The 24423-nt window shown below is 39.1% G+C and overlaps 1 protein-coding gene across 1 annotated transcript in view; it reads right to left on the bottom strand.

Moving 5' to 3' along the window:
* Positions 1-24423, bottom strand: part of LOC114062074 (2-amino-3-carboxymuconate-6-semialdehyde decarboxylase-like) — a gene marked incomplete at its 3' end in the record, with an annotated part of 34769 nt that overhangs the window by 3466 nt on the left and 6880 nt on the right. The window contains exons 3-5 of the mRNA XM_027893114.1: positions 8600-8644; positions 2136-2185; positions 600-836 (exon numbers count right to left, since the gene is read on the bottom strand). Coding sequence (XP_027748915.1) covers positions 600-836; positions 2136-2185; positions 8600-8627 — 315 coding nt within the window. The remainder of the gene's footprint in view (positions 1-599; positions 837-2135; positions 2186-8599; positions 8645-24423) is intronic.

Here is a 24423-nt window from a genome sequence, read left to right as displayed (position 1 = left end):
GATAAATTGAGCAATCTGAAATATAACCTCTGTGGCTCAGTGTTCAGCAGACAGCTCTAATAACTTGTGAAACAGATGCAGAATGTATATTGATTAAGTCTGTAATTTAGACAAATGACCATCCTCATCTGGACCTCAGGCTATTTAAGAAATTCAATCTAAAAATTCGTTTTATAATCAATGCATTGTTTGGAACCTTTGGTCCTATTTACATAATTCCACGTGGTATTTTGGCTCTATAGGTATCTCTGATGATCTCAGGGGGTTTATCAATTATTTCCATAGGATTGGATACAGTAACTTGAACCCAAATGCAAACAGGGAAGAAATGCTTTATTTAATACTGCACTTATCCTCCCAAACCAAGAAGGCAACTCTACAGTGAGAACTCATATAATAAAAATAATTGTTACTCATTATTATAAAATGTTTCATGTTGTATTACCGTAATTATATCCCATAATGAATGACCATATACAATTAAAGCTGAGTATCTCTCTAACCTAAGCAGATTAGAAGGCTCAAACCACGACTGAATGTGCTCCAAGATATTTTTAGACAGAATTCCCCCCCAAAGAAGGGAAGAAAGGGTTACTCACAGCATAAACATCGTACAGCTCTGGGGCGTTCAGGTCCCACTGGTTGACATGAGATCCTATCTGCACTCCAGGAAATCCCAGTTCCCTCACACAGCGATGCATTTCCTTCACAGCCAGCTCGGGGGCTTGCAGGGGTAACGTGCCCAGGCCCACGAACCTCTTGGGGTACTTCTTCACTGTAGCAGCCAAGTCATTGTTTAACATCTGGGCTAGGTCTAAAGTGTCCTGAGGTTTGGCCTGGGAAGATATTAAGCAGAGCAGTACATTAAAATATAGTTCTCAAATGTTATCACCTTTGGAAGATATTGGATAAATGTCACTGCAAACAACTGAGAGACAGGGCTTGAGCCTAAATTCGCTTTACAGTTCTGAACAGCTCGAAACCTGCAGACTAAATTCTGCCTCACTTTAAAACCTCTGGGTGCAGTTCTGCTTCTTGTCTTGAATATTTTATCAACTGCTGCTGCCTTTGCTGCTCAGGAGGAGTGTAATAAAGCCCAGGTTGCTGATGCATTTAAGTATCTGTTCTTTTGTGTAAACCAGTCCCCTGCTCCTGTTTATCCCAATGCAAAAATCTCAGTATATAATTTTTAAACGTAGCAATGAATATTTACTCTCCTATTACTGGAGCTGAAGAAATAAAAATAAGAAATGTGAGATGCTGCAGCATGAGAATTCTACAGAGGAAACTTGAGCAAACTTCTCTAACATTTGGAAGGAGATAACGGTCATAATTCCAATAAGGGAAGTGCAATATCCATCCAGTCAATCTCTATTTTCCCCCCCAATAAGTATTTAATGGAAGATATTCCCTTAGACACCAGAGTAAAGTTTAAAGAGATGTTGCTCAACAAGAAATTCTGAAAATTGGTGGTACTACTTCTATGTGGGCTTAACACAATGGCTTTAATGCAACACATCTGTTTATAGATAACATCTTGACTTGTACTCATCACTAAATAGTCAAATTGAGAATGTATTTAGAACAGCATTTTTGCTGTGATTTATCTTCTCAGCCAGTTATTATTTCTTTGAAGCATTAAGGATCACCATGCAGGGAACATATTAACTTGAATTTGCTACTGAATTTTAAGATTCAAATATTCTAGGTCACTGAGCCCTGTGCCACATTTAAAAGAAAGTGAGACAGGACCACAATTATATCTTTTTTATATTTGTGGGTTTTTTCCAAGAGAAAATACTGTTTGATGTCTAACTTTCATGCAATCTGTACATATATGTCCACCTGCTAAGCATGGATTCATGTAGTGTAAATTCTTTCTCCCCATTGCCAGCTGCCCCCATAAAGAAGAGATCCCACTGTTGCCTCCTCCTTTCCCGCCGGGTGTGCTCTGGGGTGGAGCTCTGCCAGGACACCCTGCTGGCTCTTCTGAGACCTGCACTGCTCACAGCAGAACAATTCCCTGATGACTTCAGTGATCCAGTGACTTCTTCGGTCACCTCATTTACAGAAAGATGCATTTACATTTTAAAAGTTTTGCTACACACGAGATACAAAATATGGTAGGAACTTACCCAGTAGCTGAACATAACAGGGACTGTGGAAAGGGCTTGGACTGTGACTCCTGAATAAGAAAAAAGCAGTTATTAATGTTTCCTCCTTTTTATTTGTTTGTTTGTGACAAAAATAAGAAATTATTTTGGTTTGAGAGGCAGAAGGTAAAAGTTTTAATGATAAGAAACACTGATTTAAGTGACACAGATTTTTTTTAAAATTATGGGTCATGGTAATAAATCTTGTATCAGTTTATTAAGATTTGAACATATTAAGAAAGAAAAAGAACACTTTCCTACTCATACTGGATTATTTGTGAAACTGAGTATTTTGATTTTAGAAGTATTTAGTAGGCACATGTACAATCAATTAAAACAGCAATTCAGTGTTACTCTCACATAAATGAATGTGACATTAAACCAATAGAATGCCATAAGTTAAGTTTACTTTGGGGTCACATTTGTCATATATATTTAATAAATATATAAGTGAATTTGCTCAAAGATTAAAAACATTATGTCAACAATGGTTGGTAAGCAATGTTTATCCAAGTGTTCCCCAAAGCTATATTGTGTTAGGGTTCATTCATTCTGGGTACTGAGGTTGTAAGTATAAGAAGATCTGCCTGTTTTCAGAAATAACTTTGATGTTTGTAATGAAGAGAATTAAGTCCATGTCGTTTTGTTCCTGTTCAAACACAAATCTACACCATAACTTTGTGTGTGACAGATGGCAGGAATGAAAGCAACAACTCTAGCAGACAAACAACCAAAGAAGCAATGGCTAACAATTAGGACTTCACTAAATATTTACATTTTAACATATTTCAAGTCTGATTGTAATATTTCTGCACTTTCCTCTGAGACAATGACAGCAGTAATGGTTTGGGTTAAGAACTAGGTCTGCAAAACTACATATTTACCACAGTATAGCCTAAATTGGGTTATCCACCAGAATGAACACTTGGTTGGTATGTTTGAGAACATCCACCATGTTTTCCACAATGAATGCTGTATCTGGTTTCAATCCTTTTTTACACTTCTGAGCAAATTTAGCATAAACCCTAAAGGCAGAGTTCTAAGCTGAATATTCCTAGATAGTGGCTTTGGGAAAAATTAGAATCAACACAGAAAAACCTCTGCTTTATACCCTCTTCAGAGGATTTTACAAAGGAGAAGATAACAAGAAAAGGCAGTTAGGATAATCTGATATATTTTCTCCAACAAAACTGTGATGATTTGTGTTGCAGAACTGTGATGTTAATTATCTTTACAGCTCGTTTTATTGAATTACCTGGATAGCTTGTTTTATTGAGTGGACCAAGATAGAGGTGTGCACACCAATTAGACCCAGGACATGTCATTATGAGAACTAACTGAGTCTCTTTGGTCCATTGGAAACCATTTCTTATTACTGGCAAGATTTCTTGAGCAATGCACAAAGAAAGCCTTTTAGCAACCAAGCAAAAAGTTATTTCTCTGAGTTAATAATACTATCAGTCACTGATTCTAGTTTTGTTCAGCTGGGAGACTCCTTGCATCTTTGTCCCAAAATTATGCCATGTTTGGAGGTTAAATTTTTGGGTATACTCTATCTCAGCCTGTGTTTCAGAAAATGCTCTTTAAACTGTGTAGCTACAACTTTCTAAACCAAAAAGGAGTAAATGTGGTCCATAGTTTTTATCATTAGTTAAGCAGTGAGAATGAAGAACACCAAGGCCTTTTTTTTTTGTCCCTCTGAATTGGTCGATGCCTGTATCTCTGGAGTGTTGTAATAAAGGGGAAGTTTTTAGGGCACAAGTCACCAGATGGTGCTGTAACACACAGGTTTAGATTTTTTTTTTTTTTTTTTTAACCAAGCAAGCATTGTTCAGTTTGAGGAGAAATATTGGGGTGTTGGTTTTATCACATATTTTCTATTCTGGAGAGCTGTTGAAGATATTTGAAAAAAAAAAAATTGCTCTTGTGTTTTCCCTTTGCCTGCAGCAAAAAATGGGGCAGGACTGTTTTGTAGAAACCAGCCTTTAGTGTTGAGGGAAACATCTGAAAGGGAAAGAAACCCAAAGGCTATTTGTGATCCACACTGTAGTTGAGTGACTTGGTAATTCCCCAAATCCCTGAGCTAGCTGAGAGAAAGATTACAGTCCAGCCAAGGCATGATTCTATGATTCAGGGATAAAGCAGCAGAGCCTGCAGATATTGCAGAGCCTGCAAAGACGTTTGGGCATTCCCATTAAATGCCTGATGGTTGGAGTTCGAAATACTTTTCCAGGGTGAAAATGAAGTAATTGAAAAATGATCTAAATTATGTTTACTTAAAGTGCCTCACAGCCACTGAGTTCCCAAACTGGCCTGTGTTATGTGTTGCAGGAAACCTCCACCAGGAGAATGACCCAAAGCATCTCCTAACACAGAATCACAGAATCATTTAGGTTGGAAAAGACCTCTAAGATCAAAAAGTTGAAGAAGATATTCAGGTTGTGTCTACAGGGAAACTGATGTAGTAATTATTCAGGTCCCAATCTTAGGAAAAAATAAACTTTAGTAACATATTTCTGTCACAGAAGGAATTTGGAGTTGCAGTGTTAATAGGAATCAGCCAAAATAACTGATCAGACTCTAAGTTCCTTCCCTCCTCCTCAGTCTCACATCTTACACACTTTATTTAGTGTCATGTATGCAACTTGATGAAAACCAAGTTTGGAAACAAACATACAAGAAATCCTATAAGTAAAAAGAATATTTTGAACATTTGGAACAAAAATGAAAGGGCTTCCTCCTTTATGTGAATTACTTCTATATCTGGAATGTGTGGTGCCTTTTTAAGTCCACGATCAGTCATCCTTACTCATGTCAATTAGCTCCTTACTGACTTAAAATCCCATCAAAATAAAAGAGTTCCTGTGGGGAATAAATTGCTACTGAAAATGAGGAACATGAGGAACATGTCCCATCTCAGTAAGCACAGCAGTTTTCACTGACCTTCAACAGATTTAGACTAACCAATCAACATGCTAAACCTGTTAATTTTCCCATTGTTATTGAGCACTTTCAGATGAAGTGACAGAGAAGCTGCAGTTATTTCAAACGAGACACAATGATTTCAATTCCTTCATGGAGGAAGGTACCTGACAGGTCCATCTCTTTAATCCGTACTTCTGGATCCCAGCAGTTCTCCTGAATAACTCTAAAAACCTTTCCATCCTTCATCATCTTTGCCTGTCCCTGTGAAACGACATTTTCATATATTATGAATGTGACAAAGCAGTGCATGCTAATTTACAGTTGCTGGAGTATATTGTGCTGCCTACAGAAATCCAGTGACAAAATATTGTTCTTTTATTTTTATGCAGTAGGTGTTTTAGAACAACTATTTTTAAAGTAGACATTAATAAAAAAGTCATTTATAGTTTAGATTTAATTCTTCACAATTAACAAAAAAAATCCCCCTTCTTTTGCAATGTATATCACTCTACATTTATTTGGAAAATATATCAGGTACCTTAATCCAAGTTTATCCTCAAACCAAATTCTGACCTCAAAACAGTGCTCTAATTAAATCTGTGCTAAATTTTCCCCTTGGGTGTGAATGTGTTCTCTTAAAGTCAATAGCATCACAATGATTCCAGTAACTACAGAAATAACTGTACAGCTCAGTTACTTTCAGTCCAGTTGTTTCATATCACCATTGATAATGAGAGAAAGGCAGACCTGTTATATTGTCTTCAGATTATGTTTTCTCCTTGGGAAAAAAAGAATTATTGAAGAATTTGTATTTGGGGGAAAAAAAAAAAAAACCAAGAAAACTTTATCACAATATAAACCCAAGACTTCAGTTAGTGTAATACCTCTCCCATATGCCACCAATTCCCAAATGTATGAAGTTCAAGATATTATCACAGTCATGAAATTTAATACTTTATGTTCCTTTATGGACCTTCAAGTCTTCTAAACTTCATTTTTTTTTGGTTGATTTGTGAATTGTTCAAAGGGGTTGAGGAGGGACAGCGCCATCACGTTAAGCAAAGTAAATTGTCCGGTAAATTGGAGGTACCCATGTGCTGTTATGAACATGGACAGAGCAGATTTCTGCTGGCTGGCACCTGCACAAGTGGAGGGGACACGACTCATCAACACTTGCAGGCCCTGAGTATTTCCCGGCTGTTTGAAGCTACTGTGGGGAGAAGTGGGAAGGGATGAAAGCCAGAAGATCCACCTGACTCTGTGCATTTGGGGTGTGGGTGAGTGAGGTCATGCAGCAGATGCAGTGGACAGAGAAACACTCCCCATCAGCAGTTAAAAACTGAAGACCACATGAGAAAATGTGGCAGCTCCTCCTCCCCCTTGGTAGGGAACAGCAAGGCAGGCTCTGACCCTGCAAGAAAGGGAATTCTCCCTCTCCAAAGGCCACTTTATTTGTCCTCACAAAGTCGGTGTTATTCAGCACTCTGTCTATTTTTCTAAAGAAAAAACCCAGTTAAATCAGAATATTTGCTCCTAGTACATCCAACCAGAGGGATTCCTGTCCCCTTCTGAGAAGTTGCGCTGTTCTTAACCTTGAATTTGTTATTAACTTCATACATCATTCACAGATACACAGCCCTAATGAGTATTTCGAAGCTCTCCTCAAAAATCTAACTGTGCTGCCCTGGCAAACTATCAAGTTACTTGTCAGCTGTTATCACAGGCTATGAAAATTACTTGAAATATTATAACTGCAAAGTCCTGATTCTCTGGTAAAATACTTCAGGTTCTTGTAAAATTGGTTTTCCAAGCTGACAGAAAGGTTTACTCCAGCCATACACTCCAATACATTAAGAAAAGTGTAGTGCATTGCTGCAGGTTGTCTAATAAACAAAAAATATTTGGGTTGTGAGAAAAAGGCAGAGTAGAACCAAGCACTCCATCACACATGAATAGATTGCACGGATTTTACTATTCTATTCTACTCTACACTACTCTACTCTTTCCCATTCTAAACATTATGCTTTAGTTAATTTATGTGGAAAGTAAGAGAGAGAGATTTCAGAACTAGGTCCAGCAGTATGATTTGGTTCAGCAGACTACATTTGAACATTGTCACATCCCAAATTGCTCTTCTTTAAACATGTATGTAATTATTTTCTTCCAATTTGACTCTGATGCTTCTTCACAGAATATTTTTTTTTTTATTTTTTTTTTTTAGTATTAAGAATTAAAGAAAATTATTAAATCACCCCAGTTTTACATATCTGAACAGGATTTTATTTTGCCATGCCCTGCTTTTCATGCAAAATTCTCAGAGAGAAGTAGGCTGGACAGAATTCTCTGCAGAGGGTATCAGGCTATTATTGACTTGCCACAAAGTTCCTCTGCAAGCTATTTTTAGCCCAGAATTTTAGCATCAGACCTGTAACAAACAGCTAAGCTGCTAAAAATGTGTCCAAGCATTCTCTGCTTCCTGCAGTTCCCACGTGTCTCAGGAACTGTGCCATCCACAAGTTGGTTCTGCAGGTGGCTTGTTTTCCCCTGCTGTGCCTGACTACACTCAGATCTGAAATCTCAGCACAATATTTGTTTGCTCCTCCTTCTTGGTTCCAACTTTCATGTTCTGTGGTCCTTTTCCACAAATGGTTCTTTTACAGCATAGACTTGCATGTTATAGAATGACAAAAGTGTGTGTAATATTGGGTTGCACTAAATACATACGGTGTTGTATCTATTTAATCAGGCTTCTTTCTTTCTTTTGTTTTTCTTTTTTCTTTCTTTCTTTCTTTCTTTCTTTCCTCTCTCTCTTTCTCTCTCCCTTTCTCTTTCTTTCTTTCTCTCTCCCTTTCTCTTTCTTTCTCTCTCTCTCCCTTTCTCTTTCTTTCTCTCTTTCTCTCTTTCTCTCTCCCTTTCTCTTTCTTTCTCTCTTTCTCTCTCTCTTTCTCTCTTTCCCCCAGCTAATGCAAGCTTATATAGAATCACAATTGTATGATTTTGCAAAGGGACAAGAGGATGAGGGAATATCTAGCTCCACTGAAAGTAACAGGCATTATATACTTAAATACTTTGGTACCTGGAAGATGCAAGTCTTGCTTCCCTAAAGCTGAGTCTCTGTAGAGAATGAATGAATTGGCCAAACCACAAGAAGAAGGAAGGAAGAGGATTGGGTACTCTTTTCTTTACAAGGTTACTCTAATAGGGAGAGGCACTGTCACCCTGAAAATGCAAAGCAGCCAATCTTTCTATCCCTTATCCCTCTAGTTTTCAGTATAGGATCCTTGGATGGAGAGAGGAATTGCAGAAGGCGGCCACAGATTGTGAGTTTCATTTCTCAAGGAAAAGGTTCTACTGAGGTATATTGGGACTTGCACTGATACTACTTCATAGAATACAGAGCTCTAGAGAATGTGTATCACAAACAGAGCCAATCTTATTGCCATGTCACTTCTTCATAGATTTGTGGGTTTGTATTCTTGAGGACAAAACGAGATTAGCTCAGAGCACCAAACAGCCCAAACCTTGCAGTGATGATCCAGCTGCACCCATCCACCATATCCATATCTCTGTGGAAGAGAGAAGAAGACTGCTAGTTAGCACTCTGCAATGACCACAGTAATTATTACTACTAGTACTGTTATTGTTATTTGCAGTCCTTACAATCCAGCAGTATCTCATTCAGGAGAAACACCTACACATGGGCTCAGCTTGGAGCCTGAGTAGCCCCACTGACCTGAGCAGAAGTGCTGAAGTTGAACTGGACCAGACTAATGTTGTTTGTATGTGCAATTTTAGCTCTCAGTTCAACAACATCTTTAAACAACTGATTCCAAAATGCTCAACGTTGCTTACTATATCGAGGTTCCAACTGGAATGATTTTAACGCGGAAAAAATTTAAATGAAGTATTTGGCAGTGTGAGAACTGAGCTGACAACTTTGCAATCTGTGATCAGTTAATCATTAGCACCGAGATGCATTGATTCCACTTTTCAGCTTGCATGATTCAGCAGCAGGACTGAAGGTCAGCCTCTTGCCTATTAATATTTAAACAGCCAAGAGCAGCTAAAGAGGAGAAGCTTAGATGCTCATTGATTCTTCCAGAGAGATTCGAAATTGGTCATGCAAAATAGCAAAATAGCAAAACCTACATAAGAAGCTGATTTCCTTCTACTTTCATGAATTAGTAGATGAGAGAGAAATTACATTTTCAAATATCAGACAGGAAACAATGCTCAGAGTTCCTATTTTTTTCCATAAAGAAACATTTAAAAGGAAAGTAAGTAAAAGCAGGTATTTCTTTCACTGAGATGTAAACAGTATGGATACAACCCTGAATTTCCTGTGATAAATTTATAGGGTTATATATAAAAATATTGAACTTTGGGGAAAATTTAATGAGTGGCAACTTAAACTAGCTCTGTGCTAATTCCAGTTATAAGCTGTGCAGAAAACAAATATCTTAAAGGTGCTGAAGGAGCACAAAGGCAATAAAGAAACTCACTGCTCTGTTTTTGAACTTATTTTCTTCTTTCTTCCCCTCAGTTACTAGCTGGATGCATTGACAGTCCTTGTTTCATTTTTTATATGAATTTTTGTACTTATATTGGGTTCCTAAGCTGCTCAATATGTATCTTGACAATGGAATTTTCTAGGCTGAAGGTTCAGTATTTATAAAGCTGGAAGCCAGGAAGAGAAGTTTAGCAGTAAGTAAATGTGAGCATATCAGGATTCCTCCTTGGTTTTCCATGCATGAGATGTGGAGATCTGTGTTAATGGCTTGAATTTTCGGAGGGCTCCAGGGAATTCTGGGAGTTGTTTTCTACTCTGGGCCCGTTTAAAAACCACTGAGTTGCTCAGAACAGAGGAACAAAAACCAGCAGGTGGAAGTGAACTTTTAAAAATTTGGCATTTGCTTCTTTATCTGTGTTTTAAGAAATGCAGCGCTGACCTACAGTGTCCAACGTGAGTGAATTCAGTCTTGATGTGCATCTCTGAACATCAGAGGACTCCTGGGGTCATTTTATCCCAGTGAATTTATTGCCCTTTTAAAGTACATACAGACAAAAAACTATATATATATATATATAAAATCTTTTAAAAATCATATAAAATCAGAATAAAGGCATTTTATAGGTGTTTTTATAAGGTTATTGCACAAAGACAGCACAATCTGAAACAAGCAACAGTAATCTGTCTTGTAGTCTGTTTTTTTAACCTGCAGTCTGTTTAAAACAGACATAATTGTTCTAAAAAGGGTCTGTCTTCCCACCTGCATTATCAAGTGTCTATGTGTTTTACATCAGGAGCTCTTAGTATTACAAACAGGAGGTTCGAATAGATATTTATAAATACCTGCCTAGATAAACATGGAAACAAACATTCCTTTCCAGGTAGTTTTATGCATAATGATGTTACTTTTCACTCCTAATGAAGAAACAATCCTACATGTGTTTTTAATGACAAGTTTTCTCATCAATTTTTTTCCTAATATGCTGTTAAGATTTTCCAGCTGTTCTCTGTCTGTTAAGATTTTCCAGCTGATGCTGGACTGTCATGTTTAAAATCACAGAAACACAAGAACTAACAGATATGAAACCCTTTCAGATATATTACTTTAAAACATAAATGACACTTTCTGTTCCTAAATACATTTCACAGGATCATGAAAATATGACTGACAAGAATAAATTTATGTCACTGAATAATAACAACAGTAACAATAATGTGCAAAGATTCAAAAGTAAGACAAGTTGAATTATAGCTTCAGTGTTCTGACAACTGAGATTTTGTATCTTTAAAACGATATGCTACTTCCTTCCAGTAACTGAAAAAATAACAGATATTAGAAAAATTATTATCATCATCAATTAACTGTACTCAGAGTGAACCCATCCTACTGAAGTTAATGACTTCCATGCCTGTGGGTATAAGATGTGAATGATTTTTGTCTTAGTTAACATTAATCTTGTCTAATACTTCCCTATTTATTTCATTTTAAACAAACATGAATACCATTTGGGAACAGAACATCTCTGTTTCTATCAAGAAAGTGGAATTTACACCTCATTATTTGATGATTTTAGGTCAAAAACCCCAAGGAAAATGGTAAGAATTGCTTCAGACTAAATAAAAAGTGGGGAACATAGCCCAGCATGACATCCCTTTCTTACTGAGACTCCTGCTTTGCAGAGTAATGCACACAAATATTTCACAACTGAAAAAAAAAATCAAACTAGACAAAACCCTAGAGATATTTCCCACAGAACCCTTCCCTCATCTTTCTTTCCAAAACCACATGGGTAGAAAGGTTGCTGATCACGTAAGGCACCGAATATCTAAACTCTTATTACCTTTTTCAGGTCAGGCCATTCCTTGGGCAGAATGTGGCTATGAATATCAATTTTCATTTTGGAAGTGTGGCAGGAGAAACCCTCCTTGGGTGCTGATGTTTTCTGTGGAAATGCCACTGTCCCTGCTGTCCCTGGTTCACAGGTTGTTCACTTTGGCTGCTGTCCAGACCCACCTGCTGCCTCACCAGGAATGCCTGGTACAGTGGCCAACCAGGAGCCCCAAATCCCAGAGGAGTGGCTCTCTAGATTTCCAGCAGAAAGTTCCTGTTAATGCACAAACTACAGCTGACCGAGGGCAAAGGGAAAATACGTGTTTATGCTGGCACCACGGAGGGATTCGTTTCACACAGAAGCTAAAATGGAAATTTGTAGTTGGAAATCACTCCATAAAATCGAATTAGAATAGATATATTAAGCACGCTGACTTGAATTTCCTCCTTTCTGCCTCTCAGAGCTGAAATTGTAGAGAACATATAATATACCCCTGATGGACAGTCACACCTCCTCATCTACTCTGTTTTTTCTCCCCTTGCATTATCTTTAAAGCTGTGTAAAAAACCCCCCACAGAAATACTGAATTGTAGACAAATCTCTGCTCTGCACTTTATTTCCCCCTTCTTATTATTGGTTCTTGTAGGATATTTACACAAGCTGCTGCATAACGTCGCTCACAGCCTTTCAAGCTGGCTCAATATATAGCAATATATATATAGATATAGCAAATATAGCAGTTTTTGTATCCTAAGTTAACTGAACTATCTCAGATTTTCTGTGAAACTACCTCTCCTCTTTTGCTCTTTACTCAATCTAGAATTACGCTTCTTTCCTCAAGATACCCTTGCCCTTTATTTGTGCTTTTCTCTGCAATTTATTTCCTCTAGTTTTATTTCAATGTATTCTACTCACACAGTGACCTCTTGTGAAAGCTGGATAACCATTTCTTGATTAATTTTTTGGGGGGGGGGGTGAAAAACGCTGGTTTTTTTCCAAAACTAAACACTCCTGTGAATCTTGCAACTTCAAATCAAAAAACCTGAAGAACAAGTGGCCCATTTTGTTCCATCTGTTTTCTGACTTTACTATTTTGTTTGGGCTTGATTTAAAAAAAAAAATGGACTCTTGTATTTCCCTACTTGTTCACTCATTAAGCAAATCTGCTTTTGATTTGGTCAGATAAATTTCTTGGAGTTATTCTTCAAATCAGCTTCTGGTGATGGGGTTGGTTGGTTGCTTGATACTCTTCTTTGCATCAGGAATGACTGGGTGTTCAAAAGAGATGGGAAGCAGCAGCTTTGGGAGAGTATTTCCTAAACAAAGCAAGTCAGCCAAAATTTTACTTCAACAGATCAAAATCTTGGGATTGAAAACAGCAATTACTTCCACCTGGAAATCAAAATCAATCTCTTCATGACCAGACTGCCAGGTAAGGCAGCAAATTTGCTCTCCTGCTCCCAGATGTGACAGCTCTGTTCTGTGATGTGGCACTACAGTGTCAGCCTGTTGACAAGCAGTGCTCCTGCATGCACTACACCAGACATCAGACAGCAGTATTGATCCAGCTGGGGGGACTCTGCATCGAGAATCCATAGACATGAGGCAAACAGCTGAGGTGAGTCCCTCAGTAAAGAGGGGTCTGGAAGACAATTCCCTGTTTAAGCACAAAAAGCAGAGGTACTGCTGAAGGAGAGGGGCAGGAAGAGCTTTGTGCATCCGAAGAGTCTGAGACACCAAGTTTCTGAAGTGCCCACAGCTGCAGGTGCCATGCAGAGCTCAGCTGTGTTGCTCCAGCACTGTGTGTGGTTCCCCTCAGTTCTAAAGGCAGGTGTGGTTGTTACTGCTCCCAAGATACAGCTGGGCTTGCAAACACTGTAGTACTCCCACACCGCATGTCCTTTAGCAAAATACAGCATTTGGAAACCATGGCAGTTGAAGGCAGATTTGTATCCATTTCACTTGATCAAGGGGACAGTAAGACATCCATCTATACCCAACATGATCCACTGGTTCTGCATCAGGAAGACCTTCAGTGGCTACGAACAAAGCCATCTCTGGCTACACAGGCACCCGACCTACTCTGAGTGCAGCAGCAGTGTGAGAAACAGGACACCTTCATGGGTGTTCTGGACACTCTGCCTGATCACAGTGAGTGACTTCTGCCTCTGAATCTTTATGCTGATTGTGTCCTGGAGCAACACAGCAGCTTTTAGCACAGTCCTTGCTGTCTGTCTCCACCTGGTTGTGCATTTCTGGAGTGTGAGACAGAGGAGCAGGAATTGCTGGCAGTAGCTGTGTCAGATGGCCCTACACAGACAGAGCTGAGCTTGAATCCACTGGGCCATATGTCAGGCAGGAGGTTGTGACCAGATGGAAACTTTTACATGCACAATGTCTGGGGCCACAGAAAGCTGTGTTTTATGTTTGTGGGCATGAACTTCACCCATTCTTGGGCTACCCACAAATACTTCACATTGAGAGGATTTGGATGAGACCATAGAGCTAGTCAGGAAAAAGAAATAAATCAGTCAATAAATATACTTGCTCCATCTGCTCAGCAGAACTATGATGTGTAAAGACTCCTTAGCCAAAAGCAGCCTCCACACATTAGGATGGCACACACATTAAGCTGGCATGCCCCCCGGGCTCAGTACACTCCCGCAGGGTATATGTGTCATTAAGATCACTTGCAGTAAAACTTGCATTTATTATGACCATTAGAAACCAAACTGCATCCTTGATTTTGAGCAATTTCACGTATTTATGTTGTGTGTGTGCATTATATGATGTCTATTTGCACAGTTTTAGACTGGGAAACAGGATTAACAGCTCCTTCCGGACAATTTAGCTAGAGATTCTTCAGGTCAAGGCTGATTTCAGATACACAGACACAAGTCTAGCAGATCTACAGCGTTTTATTTCACTGTAGGGACAAGCACTAAAGTGAAAATGGTGTTAGTTGTAGAACATTAAGGGCTCTTTTCCAACTATTTAGCTGCTTTTCTGAAACAAGTGCAAAATCTGAGATTTGGAATGTTCAGGCTGGAAAGTCGGGGTCCAGCTCTGGCCTTTGTTTATCAAGGTAAAAGTATTTCCTCCTATCAGTGGGAAAACCATAAAAGGGTGCATCAACAAACCTTGGTGAGCTCTGCAGACAGCTCTGCCACACACCAAGGCAGCCCATTTTCAAGTGTGATGAACACACACAAAGAGGCAAATTCAGGACACTGATGTTAGAAAGGACTAAAATACTTGTGCCAGTTTTTCATCCCTTCTGTTTTGCATGTTCCTCTCTAGCACCTGTTCTTCGAATTGCACATTTGTTTGTGCAAGCTGACTATTTGACACACCTGCACAGCCCCAGAAAAACAAGTGGAAAACTGTGCTTGGTAGCTCAGATGAACTACTTAAAGAATATGTTCCTTTCCAAATGAAATAAATGTTGAGCAGCACACTTATATTGGTTGCTTAGCAACAGGTTATCCTTTGGCTGTGCTGGGGACTGCACGGGTCCTCTGAGACTGCCATTACAGACCTGCTTGGAAATGTCAGATTTGGAAAGGATGCAAAAGTCAGTAATTCTATTTTTCGTGTGGTATCAAATAATTAAACCTCTCCTATTAAATTAGCCTGATCACAGGATTTAGTCCTCTTCTGGGACTGCAAAGAGCACAGACTTCAGTGGAAGTGGTATGGTGTCAGTCCTGCAGGGAATGGTAACCATGGGTATGGTTTACCTTCTAATGAGGAGTAAGGCTGTGCAGTTCCCATGTAGCACTCTCTACAGCAGCTCTCGAGTGCTCTACAGTGGATGCTATTTTTGACAGGAATACATTAGTCTACCCAGCAGAGCCACACCAGGAGGACATGTCCAGCTACAGTAAAGTACCCCAGTAAAGTCCTTCACAAAGATGTATCCCAGGGAGTGGGTGGCATTATGATTTCCTGTTCTTAAATGCCACGTACCAAACACTCCAGTGTGACCACTGAAGGTCCTGATGGCTTGGATGGCCAGCTGGATTGCAACATCAGTGTTTCATTTGTACACATTTGCACAGGGCAATAGAAAAGGGACACACACCTCCAATCTGAGAGCCAGCTAAATCAGCTCAAGATGGCAGCAGTGCAGGTGTACTCATCATTAAATATTAAAGACAAGTAGATTATTCACTTTGTTATTAAAAAGCCTTTGCAGAAACAAACAACTGTAGGAGCTGGTGCTGCTCTGTGTCTTGAGCCAGTTTAGCCTTGCAGAGAAGTTGGGCTTTTTAGCTCAGATGACACTGAGCTGATGCAGATGATACTGAGCTGATGCTCAGATGACACTGCTGCATCTCTGATGCTTCCAAGATGTAAGCTATTAACTTGGCACAGTGAAGCTTCATGGTTGCACAAGCTCGGGGTGATGCTCACCACGTGGTCTCCTCTCAGAGCTGCCACAGCCTCCCCAGTTGTGTCACTAAAATTGACAGTGTGAAGGTGTCCAAGCTTGCTGACGCCTTTGGCAGCTCTGCCCTGCTCTGTGACTCCAGCCTAGCAAGGGTTCTGATGAATCACACAGTGGTGAAAGCAAACAACGAGTCCTCTGCCAAATTCCTGACCATTACTGTGTTCTCTGCTGCTTAAGTTAAGCCCCAACAAATCCTCATTTATTTTTGGGTTTCTAGAAAATATTACATTGTTGAAATTCAACTAGCATCCTAAGTCTGTAGAAGAATCTATGGCTACCTTTCAAGAAACATAATTATTTTCTTAATGCACTACAATTGCAATTCTGCAATTTACAATTGTCATGTGTTTATCTTACATAGAAATGTTCTATCAAAATTGTTAATTAAATAGATATTTTCTAAAATATGAGCATGAGAAAAATAGAACTTGAATTTTTTTCCCATGGGTAGACACAAACAAATAAAAAATACTCTATTTGAGCATGTTTCAGGCCAAGTGTCACTTCTGTGCAGTGGGAGCAACCAGACAGGTAACAGCAGCAAAAACATGGGCCAGAGAGGACAGATGGAGTGAAGCTTACAGATACTGACGTCAAAAAGTCTTAATTTTCTAGTTAATATCCCATGGTAACATCTGAAATGGTTTAGAAGGCTGGTCCAAATGTCTTAACAACTTTTTTCCTGCTTGCTAGAAAGTTAAATCCCCACTTTGCTCTCCTCAAAGAGGCCTCTCTGTGCCACTCTTTGGGAGCATCTGAATTTTGGGGCTAAGAAGGGTCTTCTCAGGGCTTTTAATGCTTCAGAAAGGAAGCCAAGGAACCAACAGAAAAACTCAAGAGTATCTGAATTTGTTCAGCTGCTTCAACAAGTTCCTGCACCTGCCTCTAGAACTCTGCCCAAGCGTGTTTATGCCTTCTCTGAGCTACAGGGACTGTGCTAATGAAGCGGCTTTTTCCTGGGTCCTCCTTTTTCCTGCTCGTGCAGGAAGTTTTATGTTCCATCTTTTCTAAGCAGCTGTGAATCCCTTTTGCCAAAGAGGTCAGCCAGGGGCTGAGATGACCCCATGGCTCCCAGTAAGTGCTGGGTAGTGCTTAGCCGTGGCTTTAGGCTGATGATACATTGACTGAACTCCTGGGAGGCAGAAGTGCTGGTACCTGGAGATTACACTGTGAGTGCCAGAGTAAAGACCTTTCCAGTCATGGACATGTTCACAATGTAAATGTTTAGGGTTTGGTACTGCAGCTGCATTTATTCACTCCTGTGGAGGAGGGAGCTGGGCAGAGAAGTGCCTCCACAGGGGATTTCAGGAGCCCACTTTCACCTGCTGAGTTCAGCTACAAACATTTTTCTAAGTTTCAGGATTCTTATTTTTCCACGTACGTTAATTTCGTTATAGGGTTTATACCTCAACATTATTTCTCTGAAATCCATGAGATATTAAAATTATGGACCAAAGTGAGAATATAGTTCAGATTATCACAGGAATTAAGACCCAAATGCTGAAGTTTTCACTCATGACAATACTTCTACAAAAGTCATATCGGCAATCAAAGGCACCTTAATGCAAACTTCTCACAGAAACTGCTGTCTGTTGGAAAAAACCATCGGTTTCTGGTAGATTTAAAGGAGATAGTCGTGATACACTTTCCCACTGGTGTCCCTGAGTGAAGACTGGCACTAAGGAGCACTACATGTTGGTTATTATTACTTCAGGCAAATAAATCTAATAGCAATGCTGCTGGAAGTATTGCCGTGCTGCCTGGTCAAAAGTGAATTTACAGTTGAACCAGAGGGTTATGCTACGGGTTGCACTACCTTTCTGTAGTACATACAATGGGATTATAAAATAATAGAATCACAGGTTCATTTTGGTTGGAAAGGATATCTAAGATCATTGAGTATAACTGCTAAACTAACATTGCCATTCTCAACACATGAATATATTTTTTTTTTAACACTCTAATAACTTTGTAAAGTTATTGGAAATAAATAACAACTTAGTCCCCAAAAAGAAATTCCATTTCAAAATACAAAAACAAATTAGTAACCTTACAAAATGCTTTATGAATTTCAGTCTGCTCTTGACTAACAAATAATTTAGAAATATGCAGTAGGACATTTACAGGTATATAAGCATGGCTGCTGTGCCCACTTATTTCAAGCCCCAGCATGACCGTGGCTAGGACTGGGATTGCTTTAGTAAACCAGCCATGCCAAGCACAAAAGGCTGTGTACTAACAGTACTAACAGCACAGAACACCTCTGGAAATAATGCTTCAGCTGCAGGAAAATTTTGTAAATCCCTGTTACTCTTACAAATAACTATTAACCCCAAACCAAACCCATCATTGACCAGAAAACTCAATGCATTTGGTGGACTCATATCATGATTGAATTCAGTCACCCAGCTCTGACCACTCTATTTTAGCCTGTGGCTTCCACAAGTGGAACAGAAAATTACCTGCTGTATTGGCTCTTTTCCTCTAGAAAGCTACCCTTAAACATTTTTACCATGGCTTCTAAGAAAATTTATTTCCCCAACAAGACACCTTCAGTTTGCCATTCCTGGGGAGGGTTCCTTTCTAAATAGAAACATGCTTTGATTCATGTTCACTAATAAATATTCAAATTCATGCTTAACTCTAAAACACAGTAGGAGCACTAGAACTGCTAGCACTACTAAGCTGAGCAAATGCCAGTTGCTGCATTTACACCTGAGTGTTCACCTCAGTCCTGCTTAAATTCACATGCAGCTAGGTCTCGTAGCTGTCACATGCTCACAAAGAGAGCACAGAGAGAATGGTTTCAAGACTTACACCGTAACTCAGGGACTCCCCTGAGCAGTCATTCTGGTTTCACATGCCCTAGCTCCACCAATCTTAAGGCATGCATTTTCAAAAATGGTGCAGTAAATTTGTACTGCAGTCACAACCAAACAATCTTGGTGTCTATCGAAAAAACCAAACCTCTTCTCTTTGAGAAGCCTGTAAAGCACACTTTGACACACAAAAAGGCTCAATCCAATGCAACATGATGTATACAGAACTAACACTGCAACTTGAATTCTTTTCTCAACTACTATACTTATCTTTCTTCTCAGGAAAAAGGCAGGTACTGCCTTTTTCTTTTTTTTATTCCGACATTTAGAATTTAACAACATCCTCCGAGGATGAACAACCATTTTCACAAGTACTAAAAAAATATCCTGGCTGTGTTGAGGTGTGCTTTACTAATTTGATTTTTTTTTTCTTTTATTTGCTGAAAAAGATCAAGAAATTTGCACTTACTTGGTCATAATTACAGCCAGAACTGTATTGCAGATGCATCGAAACATCTGTGCTCACTTCTGAATATGAAGGTCATAAACAAAGCCACTTCCTAAATCAGATCTATTTTCCCCTTCAGGACAATGCCATTCACCTCCATCTAATATTTCTTGTAAACTTTTTAACAATCTAAAAAAAAAAAATTCAGGTGTTTTAGAAGAGCTCTATTATAGTTAATCATTTTGAACCTAACAGTAAGTCCATTGAAGTCACCAGGAAACCCAGTTGTTTCAGAAGAGATCAATCAAGCAGTGATTCAAAAAGTAGTTTTGAGCCACTGAAAAAACCCCAAACAGACCAATTTAAATGAGGAATCACAGCTAAACCTTTCCCAGGATTCAGTAATGAAATGCAGGAGTGTCACTTTTGGACTGTGTCTGCTGGCCCACCGTGCCTCAAAAAAGATCTGCATTACAAGCCATAAATTTGCTGGTAATGTTTGTGCAGCTGACTGTGAATAGTACAGGTTGCAGTTTGTAGTGCATTAAGTAGAGCAGGGAACAGTGATTGCAATGCACACACAGAGCACTTCTTTCCCATCGATCCCGATGGATTGTGCCTGTGGGAAGTGACGCAGGCTCGCGCCGGCTGCTCTTGTGGCTGACGCTGCAATGTCAGAGCAGAGCTGGGCTGAGCTGCTGCTAAGTGGTGTGGGTTTGGAGTGAATGATTTGCACAGTGATGTAAAGCAGTGGTTGCCGGGTGGGTATTTTAAAATTCCTTTGTCTCTAGTAACACAGCCTTTTCAGGAACAGAAGGGAAATATGTGCTCGGAATATCCATTTTTCTAACACACTCGCTCATCTCTGCTGTATGTTCTTAAACAACTGTGTGGATTTAAAACCTCCTGGAGCACAACCATTAGGATCACAATGCAGAGCACACATTTCAGATACTAGGGTTGGAATGTTAATTTTCAGTGAATGTTCACCACTTCCCAAATAATAAAGGAAATTTTTGTCACTATCCTTTCTGGTATGAAATCTGGTAAGTAGTAACAAGGCTTGTTACAAGTAGTAACAATGCTTCACATTTGTGAAGCTCTCAAGCTTTAGATCCCAGTAATAAAACATGTGTGCTTATCAAAATTAGCCAATAATACAATTAACAACAATTAATTTCTGTTAATTTCTAATATTACTAACCAGCTAAAGCCTACATTCAATCTTTTCATCTCAAGTGACAAAAGGAAACCAGCTGCTCTAATTCACTGGAACTATATCCCAGTCCATGCTTGCAGTTTGTAGGTCCTTCAACAATCTAACTGAAATATAGTTAAATGAATTCCTGAATTAGGTTTATATGATTTTCTGCAGTTCAGTCAGAATCTCAGGATTTGTTTCATTCTCACCTGTATGTCCTGCCTGTTTCAGACACTCACCTGCCAGGGAAATGGCCAGGGCACAGCAAAGGCAATCACAGCAAGATGGACCCCGCGCTATGTTCCCACAGAGACCTCACATGTAATTCCTTTGTTGGTTTACTGTGCTTTGATGTTTGGGTTTTTTTCTTCCTAACATAAAACCCATGTACACTGCAAGTGTATTTTGCCCTTTGGGAACCAGAAATAATAATGTTCAGACAACAATGTCTGGATGCCTACAGTTAGGTCCTGTGGAATCACGAGTTTAGGGAGACCTGTGCTGCCAGGAATGAAACAGGATCCCCTGCTGAGCTGGTTGCCAGATATTTGCTCCTGTCTGCTCTTTTCCTTCACAGTCTGGCTGTTGGTCACTGAGCAGAAGCCCAGTTACTACTGCAGGATGTTACTGCAGTTCCAAACACAGACACCCCTCTCCCTAACTGGGGGTACCTCCCTCTGGTCATAGCAAAAAACTAGGGAAGAGCAAGGCCAGGTGGTAAATGAAACATCTCACAGGAGCAGAGCACGAGGTGGCTGGAATAAGTAAATGGTCCCATATCAGTGTGACAGGACATGACAGGCATTACCTGATGTTCACTCCACTGACCTAGGCTTCCAAAAAGCTTGATGGTGTTGTGGTGGAAGGCAGGTATCATGTCACGGTGTTTTATAGAAGCATTACAAAAGAGTTGAATCACATTGACCATCAAGGGCAAACACAAACCATAAACATTTCTATGTCAAAGAATCACGCATTGCACTACCTACAGCCATGCACTGCACAGGGCAGGTAAAGTTATAGTTTGGTAAAGCTCAGGGGTAGCATAGATAAAATAAAGTTTTAAGTAGAAAACAGGAACAGTCTGAATTTTGATAGGTTCTTACAAGTGGCATTGGTTTGTACTCTTCACACAAACCCAATTCAGAAACAAAATTAAGGACAAGTTTAACTTTCGTATTATTGTGTTCTGACCCCATAAGGATTTAAGAGCTGTTTAACACTAATCTAATATTTATCTTATTCCTTGGCCTGGGGTGCTCTTCCATTTTTGGCCCAGGTTAACTAAACTGGTTTATCTGCTCATATTCTACATCCTTCTTACAGTTAGATGTTATTATAGTAGATACAATATTCTGATAATCCATCCTGAATTAGATACCTAATAAAAATATGCTCAGGTGGAGCTCTTTATTTAAAAGCAACCTTCAGCATTGCAGCTTTCCTTAGAACACTTCCCATCACTTCAGCTGAAGCCATGCAGCCATAAAGGAAGCAATTTGCAGCATTGAAGTCACTCTTAAAACGCTAAATGCAGAAAAGGTTGGTCGAGTTTTACTCTAAAAAGCACATTGCACACATGATCAGATATTGTTGCCATGGCTGACTTCCTTTATTGCTCTGAGTAAATCCATATTTGAGGCATTGAGGATGGTTTGGGTTGCTGTTAGGTAGAGGTAAGCCAAGTGATTTTGAAGCCACAGTTCTTTCACTCTTGCATAGTCTAAGAGCAAGCACAATAGATAATTTCTTATTTTTTGGATCTTTAGCGTGTGCAATTATGGTTGAGCTCATAAATTAACTTGCAGTTAATGCATAATGCCATCTAGTGGGAAAATCAACAAGTCTAGATGCAACAAGTCTGTTTGGACATCCCATGCAATATGAATCTAAGTAGTGTTGCAACCACTTGACAGTTTTAATACTGAATTAAGTTTTGAGCAGAACTATAACTCAATTGGCATGCTCTTGATTTTCTTTCCTAATTAAATTTCATTTAGAGATTTAATTTTATGGTCAATAGAATTACACAAACCAATAAAGGAGTCAATTCAAAGAACTTTAGTGATACATCAGCCAGAACAACCTGTAATTACTGAGAGTTTCAGAACTAATGATCTTAATCTTCATAACTATGAGGTCACTTTCCTAGATCTGTAGATAAAATAGGAAACAAAGTGACCAAAAATCAAAATGATATAAAAGTAAATAAGCTTGTCATAAAAGATTGGAGCAGAATAAGGGGCCTAGAGAGACTATTGTCATCAGATAAGTAATATCTGACTCCATTAAGTGTCCTTCTAAAATCAACAGGGAAGGAACAATCCAAGAGGGGTAAGTCATCAGGATTTTACCTTCATAAAAACACAGCACTTGCCCTCTATTGCTGAATTAACCTTCTCTTAGACCTGAATTATCACTTTCTCAAAAAAAAACTGAGCCAAGATAGTGCTATCCAGAGCAAAGTGGGAGAAGTGTAAGTTAAGAGACAAGAAGCCAAAAGCCAAGTCTATTTTATAACTAAATAACAATACACCCAAGCACTAATAAGCTCTTGCAAGCATTGCCTGATGCAAGAAGTGGCTTGGCTGCTCCAGGAGTTGAGTCTCAAATGAAGGATTACATGTGTAGAACTTACTGCAGTGAAACTGAGGGGAGTCTGGCATCTAAAATAAAAAACAAAGTGCAATGCTCTTGCTTTTTTTCCTCATTAGCTGAATTTCAAATGTTATAGGAACAAATTATTTTCCTTGTGACACACACACACAAATCTTGTCTGACCCCAATATGGCTCTTGTTGACTCAGCCTGAAAAGTCATTCTGTATCTCCTGCTAGTAAATTATACATATAATCCTTTATATAACAATGAAGACACTTTGGTACAAAGATAAGACAGTCTATGGATAGGTTTTCAATAAAGAAGCAAGTGAAGAAAGCAGGACCTTTTGGACGCCCAAACTCTTCCTGAAGTCACAAAGACTGTGCACCTAACTACACTTTCTGAGCATATTAATTGTAAATTAATTAAACCAGTTCCCTTAATGAAACATATTGCTTCTATTTGCAGATATTGTCTCAGTTTGACTAAATTTATACGTATAAATATACCCAACGTGTATAGTCCGGTGACAGCTGTATAGTCGGTGGATAAAGCAACAAATTAATCCAAGTATATAAACCTTAACAGGAAAACAAAAAAAAATCTTAAAATACACATTTTCTAACAGAAGGAAGTGAAAATTAAGTGAAACTTCTGGGACTATTGAAGCATCCCTGCACCCTGATACTGAAAATATGTGTGGTCTTGATGATGGAGAGGGAGCTGTCTGCATTACTACAGGGCTGCCTGCCCCCTGATGACTTCTAGGCACCACTGAAAGCTTTAGACAGAATTTGAAAGAAGCAGAAATTGAATTTTATCATAGTCTGATTAAGTTATATGACTGACATCTCCATCTTCCTTTTTGGTTATAGGACAATTTTATTGCAGCAGAGGTTCAAAATTTCACTGACATTTCGAACTTCACTTACACATGTCTTTTTAAGCAACCAGTACAATTCAGATTTAAAGGCAAATGAAGTTTGAAGTGGGTTTCACACTCTTCATTCTACAGAGAATATTTTTTTCCCAATTTCTTATGCTCCTTTTCCTTGTAAAATTAGCAAATTGTAGTAGCTCAACTCTATCACTGCTAATACAATGTAAATGTTTTAGTGGAGTTATTAACCACTCATCCTATCCATTCTTCTATAAATCCAGATCAGACAGCATTTGTTGGAGGTGAGAAAGACCACGAGGAAATGGAGACAGCATATGCTCTGTGGAAGAATCAAGGGAAAGAAGAGATTTCGCTTGAAGACTGGAAGAACAACCCTGTCAACACCACTGCCTGTGACAATACCAATATTTGAGGACTTTGTCGTGGTAGCTTTGTTAAAATCATAAAACCTATAACTAGGTTGTCTCTCCCATGTTTCCCTCACGGACTTGAAGCCTAGCAGGCATAGAGACAGTGTTCCATTGGTCAGTGTACCAGGTGGTACTGGCCAATCATGTTTTCCCCAGATATCTCCTCCCTTG

Source organism: Empidonax traillii, unplaced genomic scaffold, assembly GCF_003031625.1.
Source record: "Empidonax traillii isolate 1590-97213 ecotype Southwest subspecies unplaced genomic scaffold, ASM303162v1 scaffold381:size621868, whole genome shotgun sequence".
Classification (NCBI taxonomy): Eukaryota; Metazoa; Chordata; class Aves; order Passeriformes; family Tyrannidae; genus Empidonax; species Empidonax traillii.
The sequence above is the reverse complement of the archived record's forward strand: the minus strand, read 5'-3'. Positions and strand labels throughout refer to the sequence as shown.